The sequence below is a fragment of the Porites lutea genome, chromosome 8 (assembly GCF_958299795.1).
Source record: "Porites lutea chromosome 8, jaPorLute2.1, whole genome shotgun sequence".
In the NCBI taxonomy this organism is placed as follows: domain Eukaryota; kingdom Metazoa; phylum Cnidaria; class Anthozoa; order Scleractinia; family Poritidae; genus Porites; species Porites lutea.
Window position 1 is genome coordinate 37,291 of NC_133208.1, and position 10,164 is coordinate 47,454.

The 10,164-nt window shown below is 43.3% G+C and overlaps 1 protein-coding gene across 1 annotated transcript; it reads right to left on the reverse strand.

Annotated features, from left to right (window-relative positions):
* Nucleotides 1–1,044: 1,044 nt before the first annotated feature.
* Nucleotides 1,045–7,125, reverse strand: LOC140946687 (uncharacterized). Its single transcript, XM_073395796.1, has one exon. The coding sequence runs from the start codon at nt 7,123–7,125 to the stop codon at nt 1,045–1,047; it is 6,081 nt and encodes a 2,026-aa protein (XP_073251897.1).
* Between the last annotated feature and the right edge of the window lie 3,039 nt (nt 7,126–10,164).

A 10,164-nucleotide genomic window follows, 5' to 3' on the forward strand; every position in this document is an offset into this window, starting at 1 on the left:
AACGCAACTAAACAATAAATTAACACCTACTGTAAAGACTGTTATAAATGTACAATGAATAAAAGGCTTATAAACTCTTCTCAACTACATAGAGTTATAAGTCAGACTCTAAAAATTAAAAACTACCAAAGATTTAAATATAAGACAACTCTATAGATTAAAACAAAATCATTAAGCTTCCTTTCAAAAAAATCCTTTTTAATAAGGCATAAGTTTTAGTCTGATCAAACATTATTGTCCTTCCCTGAAACTGATCCACACTGATAGGCCGAGTGTCCACTCTGAAACTGCAATAAGCGTGTAAGTCTCTTGGCCTTTAATAACAACACCACAAACCAAATTCGAATTAAGATTTATTGTAGCCGACGTGCTTGGTACTAAGAGTGTGCATACAAACAGCTTGGGTTGAAACTAAAACGATAAAAAAGCAAAAAAGTTACAAGTTGCGACTAAGGTAAATTAGAGTAAGGAAATAACAAAACTGCAAAACGAGGACTGTGAAGTACACTTACATTGTTTCGGCCAGAGAAAACTGCTGTAAAGCGGACTGCGAATAACGCGAAGAGACTTGCAAGAAACTAAACAGAACTGCGCTAAGCGCGGACCAAAAATGAGCTGCACAAACTGTACTGCAAAACTACGATATGAAAAATACGCTAGAAAAAATAAAACTATAACTAAAATAAAACTATAGAAACTTAGAAAGGCGCTAATGAAGATGAAACAGCAAAGAAACGCTAACGAGGGCGCGAAAACTGACAGAAAAGGAATAAACACCTAAATTAACGCAAAAAGAAAGACTAAACAAAAGGACGAAAAGAAGTATAAACTAATTTGCGTACGCAAAGGAAAAACAAATTACGCAAGAACGAATAATAGAAAAAATGTTACACTTGGATCTTACATACCGGCCCCATAAGTGGGGAGCACACGCGAGGCACTTAAATGAAACAATTAAAGATCTAAGTGTCTTTCTAAGAGTTCTTAATGTTCTCTTCTCCTGAATTCAGAAAATTGCACAGAAAATAACTCCAAAGGGAAAGTTCAAGCTTCTATCAGCAAGCAAAGCTTGTCAATTGGCCTCTCCAAAACTGCTCCTTTTACTTTCACCCTGGTACGGCGCACCAAACCTTTCTTGTCGGCGAAGACTTCTACCACTCTACCAAGGGGCCATGAATTGCGAGGGGAATTTTCGGCGCTCACTAGAACAATATCCCCAACGGCCAGGTTCTTGCGAATCGTCGTCCATTTCTGCCTACTTTGGAGCAGAGGCAAGTACTCCTTAGACCATCTCTTCCAAAAGATATCTGCCAGATATTGCACTTGTCTCCATCTGCGTCGAGAGAAGGAGTCTTCCTTTTGGAATAACCCAGGGGGCATCTGAGGCTCCGAGCGTAAAAGAAGCAAATGGTTTGGTGTAAGGGGCTCCGGATCATTGGGGTCACCTGAAACTGTGGTGATTGGACGACCATTAATAATGCTTTCCACTTCGCATAGGAGGGTGACTAAACCTTCGTCGTCAACAGTTTGAGTTTGAAGCAAAGCTCGAAGGACCTTGCGCGTTGTTCGAATGCAGCGCTCCCAAACACCTCCATAATGGGAGCCATAGGGGGGGTTGAAGTTCCACTTGATACCCTTCTGAAGTAGAGCTTCGTGAATCTTGTTGTGATTCCACGCGTTGATGGATTCCCTGAGCTCCCTCTCTCCACCGGTGAAATTGGTACCATTATCGGATCTGATCTCCTTTACCTGGCCCCTTCTTGCTATAAACCTTCTGAGCGCCATCAGGAAAGAATCAGTTTCCAAACTGTGCGCCACTTCAATGTGAACCGCGCGGATAGAAAGACACGTGAAAATGACCCCATATCTTTTCACAAGACTTCGCCCACGGCGTACCTGAAGAGGACCAAAACAATCAATGCCGACAGATGTAAAAGGTGGCTGACCTGGGGTAACACGATCCACGGGAAGGTCAGCCATTTTCTGCTCACAGAACGGGCCTTGACGCCGCCGGCAACTGAAACATTTCGAAAGAACTTTCCTGACAACAGAACTTGCGTTTACGATCCAAAACTTCTCGCGCGCAAGACTGATAACGTACTCTCTTCCAGAGTGACCGGAGATCTGGTGGTAATATTCTACTACAAGGTTGGTCACGTGATCCTTCTTTGGCAAAATAATCTGATGTTTGGCCTCAAATGCAGTGGACGCTAAACTTAACCTCCCACCGACACGTAAGACGCCGTTCACTAAGATTGGATCCAGACTTCGAAGGCTGCTGCTTTTCTTGACTTGCGTAACGTTTTCAGACTTGCTTAACAGCTCAAGCTCATCCGGAAAATTAAACTGCTGGACGTTCCTGAGGATTTCTAGCTCCGCGATTTCCAACTCTGTAACGGTAATTGGTGGTAAAGAAAGGATGGGAGTTGAATGGATCGGCTCTCTCGATTTTCCGCGTTCACTTAACCTTTGCAAGTTTCCACGGTACCGTAAAAACCATGCAACTGACTTCTTCAATCGGTGCCAGGAAGACGCGCGTTTAAAGTACTCAACCACAGGATGCTCCGACTCGGAAACAGAAGCGTGACAAACCTTATAAACCATCTTCACTTCCGGGTCTCCGTCTTGAAGACATCCAAGCGATAAGGGGTTCCTAGGCCAATCTTCTTCTGACTTCCAGAGAAACTCCGGCCCCAGTAACCATCTTTGGCAGCTCAACAATGCATTGGCAGTCAACGCTCTTGAAGCGCAATCTCCAGGATTCGCTACACCTTCCACATAGCGCCACTGATCTGGACTTGAGCCCTCTCGTAGTACGGCAACCCGATTGGCAACAAACGTGTGGAAACGCGTACTTTCATTCTTCACATAACGAAGCACTGACATGCTGTCTGACCAAAACACGGATTCGCAATTAGGAGGCGTCTCCAGCTCTTCCTTGAGCATCTTGTCTTGTCGCACAGAAACGGTTGCGGCCGAGAGCTCTAAACGAGGGACAGAAATAGCTTTCAAAGGAGCAACGCGTGATTTTCCGAACAGGAAGGAACAATGAACTCGGTCCTCACGGCTAACCAGTCGAAGGTAAGTCACTGAACCATAAGCTGCTTCTGAGGCATCAGAGAAGTGATGTAGCTGACTGGATTTAACGGGACCAAAATCCTCTGGCTTTAAACAGCGACTCACAGCAAACTCCGAGAGCTTTGGAACATCTGCTAGCCAATTTTCCCAACGTGCAGCGTACTCAGTCGGGATCTCGTCATCCCATCCTAGCTTAATGCGACAAAGATCTTGAAGGATTTCCTTCGCGGTCAGAACGAACGGTGCCAAGAATCCCAACGGATCGAAAATAGCACTCGCTAGAGACAAGATACCCCTACGCGTTGGTGGACGGGAGCTAATGTTGACTCTGAAGCGGAACGAGTCGGATTCTACACACCATTGAACTCCTAGGGCTCGCTGAACAGGCAACTCTTCCTTCCTTATGTCCATGTCCTTGATGTCCTTTGCTCGCTCCTTCTCAGGGATAGCTTGCAGAACATCACGGCTATTGCTGACCCATTTGGTTAGCTTGAAACCACCACGCGATAGTAAAGTGCATAAACTGCCAACATGCTCAATGGCTTTCTGTTCGCCAGGGAGGGACTTCAAACAATCATCAACATAAAAGTTTCTTTTAACTGTGTTAATGACATCAGGAGGGAAGCTGTGACGATTATCTTCTGCTGTCTTGCGGAGTGCGAGATTTGCGCAAGCCGGTGATGAAATGGCTCCAAACAAGTGAACGACCATCTGATATTCTTGTAATTCGCGCGCCATGTTGCCATCCTCCCACCAAAGAAAACGCAGAAAGGAACTGTCAGGATCGGGAACTCTCACTTGGTGGAACATGGACTCTATGTCCGCCATAACAGCCACTCTCTCTTCACGAAACCTCAACAGGACTCCTACAAGAGAACTGGTTAGGTCCGGGCCCTTGTACAGCATGTCATTGAGAGACTTTCCCATAAATTTGGCCGAACAGTCAAACACGACGCGGATCTTTCCTGGCTTGCGAGGGTGGTAAACACCATGGTGCGGTATGTACCAGGCGGTGCCCTTCGCTGGGCTCTTCTGATCAGGGGACACTTTGCGTGCATATCCTTTGGAGAGAATGTCTTCCATAAAGGCCTTATAATCTTGGTACAACTTCGGATCTCTTTCCAGCCTTTTCTTCAACCAAATGGCGCGCTGCCAGGCCTGATCCTTGTTGCTGGGTACAGGCGTTTGGCGATCCTTAAAAGGTAAAGAGATTTGATAGTGCCCATTTCTCAACTCCACCGTCTGTTCGGCGATTTGCATAAATCTACGTTCGTCTTGAGACATCTCTGTCTTGCTATCAACGGTGGGATCAGTAAAATCGCGATTGTAGAAGTCTTCTATCATCTGTTGGAGCCCGTGATCGACTTTAGCAACAAAAGCGGATGACCGTGAACTATGGTGACGACGGCCTAAGGGACCATTTACCGCCCAGCCGATTCGCGTTCTTGAAGCATAAGGACCACCGTCTTGACTGTGTTTGATATCAAGTGGATCGAGAGCCTTGGGAACGTCACTAGCAATCAAAAGGCCAACCTCAGCGTCGAGACGAGGCAGAAAAACTCCTTGCAAGTGGGGCCACTGATCAACGTCGTCCTGAGTTGGAATGTCGCTGCTGGACACAGGAATCTCCGGCCTGGTATAAAGGGTCGGGAGGCTAATCCACTCGTTCTCGTCCAAATCGGATACAAGAAGGTCGCGAACCAGGAAGCTGTTGGTGATGCTATTTTTCTTCTCAAGAGTAGACAGGGATATCTTAACTTGCTGACCATTAATCCCGAGCTGCTTCATGAGTGATTCAGTACAGAAACTGGAGTTGCTACCGTTATCCAAAAAGGCGTAGGTGACGACGCTCTCATCACTATCTTTAGCTCTTACTCTAACTGGTATTACGGCCATGCCTGTCCTACGACCCTCTCCTGAGGTCTCACTGTTGGCACTGGTGCTCGTTTTTACCATGTGACTACAAACTTGAGTGCTGATTACGTCTTCCGTACCCACTCCAACATCGACAGCTGGTCTCTCACGAGGGCTTGTATGTAAAACAGTAGGATGCCGTCCTTTGCAGTTCGGAACCTTGCAATTTTTCCTCTGCGGGCAAAACTTTGCGACATGTTCGGTGGATAAACATCCAAAGCACAGCTTTTTGGACAACAGGAATTGAATTCTCTCTTGGTAGGGTTTCCACCGCAATGACTGACAATCCTCAAGGGCGTGGTTTCTGCTACAATAGAGACACCGATTTTTCCCTTGTGAGGGACCCTGATCGATTCCAGATCGCTGAACCTTGCGAGTCTGAGGTCTCTGCTCTCCATCGGCGCGTTGACTTGGCTCCTTTACACCGTGCGGAACCGTCTCACTGGTAGGACTTTCACTATCGCCTACATGTGCTAAAAGACTGAGATTCTTGGGATTGGATGTCTTGCCACCAGAGGACCGCTGACCAGGCGCCGATCTTACGGTATCGGATATCTTGCCAAAGACTGGGTTGGTTAGTATTCTTGCTTCGCGATCAACAAAGGCGACGAAGTCACTAAACTGTACTGGCCTTAACTGTCTGTCCATGATGTCATCAGCTAAGCGACGCCATCTTTCTCTCATGCTGTAAGGAATCTTGAGCACCAACTTTTGAATGTTTCCTGGCTGATCAAACTTAGAAATGTACTGGCTACCTGCCAATGCGTTCTTGCAACTTGCGAGAAAGACTGAAAAACGATTCAAAGCCACACCATCTTCTGCCTTTATGCTCGGCCAGTCGAGGGCCTTCATCTCGTAAGCGGATGCTATGCGATAATCGTCACCATACTTCCTTCTCAAAAGCCTACGAGCCTCATCGTAACCTTCTTCCGCTGGTAAATGATGACAGGATCTTACAAGTTCCTTAACGTCCCCTGCGGTGAACTGCTCGAGGTAATAGAGCCTATCAGTACTGCTAAATGTTCTGGATTCAACCAAATTTTCAAAGGCGCGAACGAAGGTGCGGTACTCAATAGGGTTTCCGTCAAACACAGGAACACGGGGCTGCGGAAGTTTGTTCCTATTCTGATTATGCGCTAGCAATTCCATTATTCTATTCTGCTGAAACTGAAGAGCAGTCTGTTGCCGCTGCAAACCAATCGTTTCCTTTCTCAGATCCTCGCCGACTGTACCCGCTTGATAATCAAAGTGGCCGTAAGGAACAGAATCCACGGACACGCCCTGGCCTGGGTGGTGCACCTCGCCTGGAAAAGACCTTTTCGCGCGGGGGCTGGTACGAGGGGGATCCTGATCCTGGAGCTCTGTCTCCAATTTTAAAGGCTTCACCTCCGATAGAGAAGGGGAGGTCATTGCTGCGTAGACCCTCTCCTTAGCTGTTGTCTTGACTATTTCGGCTTCGAGGTTAAGGCGTAATTCTTCCTGCTGTAAACGAAACTTTTTCTCTTCGAGTGTTTGGCGCTTTTCGAGCATAGAAATTTCAGCTTTTAACTCGGCAATTCTTGCGGCTTCTTTGGCTCTCGCGGCTGCAACTGATGAAGCACGGCCACCACGTGAACTTGCACGACTAGAATGTTTTGAAACCTTGGAAGCAACTGAAGGAATTGGCGTACCAGCACAACTAATTGAATCCTCGGGATTCACCGCCGAATCTACTTGAAGCGATTCTGCTAATAGCTTGTGTTCAATATTAATTATCCAATCGACGATCTCCTGACGGAACACATGAACCTTTCTCTCTTTGTATTCAAGATAGCGTTGACCCTCAATAAGGGCGTTCTCATCCACAATTTCTCCCACGTAGTCGCGATGGGCCTCTTTGAATCTTTCAAAAGCGTTGTCCAAGTAAGGAAGCTTCTCTTTAACCTCCTGAAGATTATGATCATCAGTAAGCAAGCCAGAAATTTCATTGGAAATGGCGGTTACGGTAGATAGGTGACCAGACCTTGAATTTTTCTTTAAACGAAGTGTTTCCAGGTAAGACGCTTCAAAATCCAGCGAACGGTTTGGTTGTCGCACGCGTGTTCCAACTCGCCGGGCGACGGGATCTGTAAGCTCCTTGCGGCTAAAGCTCATGACGAAACGACATGTCACCAACAATTTTCAACGATGAAACTGCAATAAGCGTGTAAGTCTCTTGGCCTTTAATAACAACACCACAAACCAAATTCGAATTAAGATTTATTGTAGCCGACGTGCTTGGTACTAAGAGTGTGCATACAAACAGCTTGGGTTGAAACTAAAACGATAAAAAAGCAAAAAAGTTACAAGTTGCGACTAAGGTAAATTAGAGTAAGGAAATAACAAAACTGCAAAACGAGGACTGTGAAGTACACTTACATTGTTTCGGCCAGAGAAAACTGCTGTAAAGCGGACTGCGAATAACGCGAAGAGACTTGCAAGAAACTAAACAGAACTGCGCTAAGCGCGGACCAAAAATGAGCTGCACAAACTGTACTGCAAAACTACGATATGAAAAATACGCTAGAAAAAATAAAACTATAACTAAAATAAAACTATAGAAACTTAGAAAGGCGCTAATGAAGATGAAACAGCAAAGAAACGCTAACGAGGGCGCGAAAACTGACAGAAAAGGAATAAACACCTAAATTAACGCAAAAAGAAAGACTAAACAAAAGGACGAAAAGAAGTATAAACTAATTTGCGTACGCAAAGGAAAAACAAATTACGCAAGAACGAATAATAGAAAAAATGTTACACTTGGATCTTACACACTCTGTTACAAGAAACTTCTTTTTGATAGCAAGAGGTTTAAAAATTGGCCCACTGAGTCAGTCAATCAGGTTTTTAAATTTTCTTTTACCCTATTTAAATTAACCCCATAAAACTTGTGACCAATAATCCATGATTTTTACTGAGCTAAAGAGCTGAATTATCTGATAATTTAATTTTGTTACTGTCCTCTAACATGCAGGTTGGCATTGGACACCAACGACTGGCCAGGCATAATTTTCACCCAGTCAAAAAGGGCCATTTCATATTGTGGTACGCTCAATACTTCCGCAGCTGACCTTGATCAACGGACTTTTCCTTTTCGATTCCTACACACAGAGTTGAATGAATATAACAATTAGCAATAATCTAACATAATTACCTTAAAGGTTAATGCACCAGATGCAACGAATGCATTGAAGGCCATATCCATGGGTTCAAGATTTCCGTCCCCTTTTCCTCGGCAGTGCGAATACCTCTTATCAACGGATGGACTTGACACGGTTGATTGACAACATAAAACACAGAATGAAGTGTCTGTCAGCTATAGGCTGCAGCTAACTGCATGTAGTAACGCGTTATATCAAATCTAAGGCACCTGATGCAGTCGGAATACCATGTCAAATATTAAACCAGCTGACTTAGCTGTTATGAATTGAATGAGTGCCCCCAGCTCAGCGCAACTAAACAATAAATTAACACCTACTGTAAAGACCGTTATAAATGTACAATGGATAAAACCTTTGAAAATGCTGTGAAAAATATGTGAAATACCCTGTGACAAGAAAATACTCTGTGAAAAACCCTGTGAATTTTGCACAGCCTAAAATTTGAGAAAATTTCAAAATTTAGGAGCCTGTGAAAAAACCTGTGACTAAAATAAGCCTGTGAAAAACCCTGTGATCAAAGTTTAAGAAAATATCCTACAAAACACCTCTGAAAAATCCTGTGAAAAAACGTATGAGAAAATTTTTCAGCTAAGAAGGACTTTACAGAAAACCAATGCAGGCCATATATCTGCTGCATGCTAATAGTGGAACTTAATGACATATGTGATTTCTTCCACTTCCACAAAATGATGTTTAAGTTTGAGAATTTTTGGACCTAAATGTTGAAACCTAGTTGAGAAAGTGTTGAAAGAAACCTAAATGTTGTTAAATTTCATTCGACATTGTGTCTACATCTTTGTTCTCAAGGATGTTTGTGTTAAAGCATGACGAGTTATCTCTGTTCTCACCATTTGGTTTAATGCTGGATCATGTTAAACAAGTATAATTATTGTTCTAAATGAGAAAGGCACATTAAATATTTCTCATTTATTATTTATGAGGATAATTAAATGAACACCATGACATTGCAAAAGTGACCACATGTTGAAACCAGCACTGAATTTAACAAAATGGTAAATGCTTATCTTGCAAGCATCAAGTTATGGATGCTTGTGGTTGGTTGCTAAGCAGGAATGAAGCATAGGATCAGAGTTGCTTGATGTGATAGCGAAGAGCAATTCAGGTCTAAAACTGAGTCACTGACAAGGTATATTGTAAAATTTTCTTGGTTGTTCGCACAATATGCAACATCATATATCACATCAGCAGCCATGTGCAATCAAATAATTATGTAGTAGGCTGTGTCATAAAAATCAGCCTAGCATTGGATGTGAGCCCATGACCCTCGGCGATGTGTTTTTGTTTGTTCATAAATAAATAAACTTGTCAGTGATGAATAACTGAAAGTGATAATTTGAAAATCATCTTTTTAACTAAATAAGCATTTGCTGTAAAGGAAACCTGCTTTGAAGTTGTGAACATAACTGCAATAATCTTTTACTAAATGGCCAGTATGGGGAGATGGACTGACTTGTGTGACACTTTTTTTGGAAATAGAATATGTTTAGCTAATACTTGTTCTACCATCATAACAAGCGACACCATGACCATGTCAGTCTGAGAGGGGAAATGGATTTCAGACAGATTCTTGCCCAGAACAAAACTGAATAAAGCAAATGATCAAGGGGAAAATTTGGCTTCAAGTAGTAGTATACTTTTTGCAAGGGAGGTCAATCATATTCGGTGATAAATGATGTACTAGTTCGTATTTTTGGTCATTGAAAGGATAGTTTTGGTCAAGCTGTTAAAAAAAAAAGGTCAAACCTAGAGCTAGTTAAAATAATGGAGCCGTGAAATGTTGTTAATTATATATCTGTTTATTGTTCATTCAATTAGTATTTGTCTATTTCTGATTGGCTAAAATCTCCCAGATAATTCTCCATGACCAGCTACCATTGACCAGTTTAGGAAGACATAATGCTAATATCAGTACAGTTTCCCATATTGTACTGATAATCAAGGAAAAGGGACAGCAGGAGCACAGTAGTTCAAC

Coding starts and splice junctions, on each gene's coding strand:
- LOC140946687 (XM_073395796.1), bottom strand. CDS start 7,125: ATGAGCTTTAGCCGCAAGGAGCTTACAGATCCCGTCGCCCGGCGAGTT.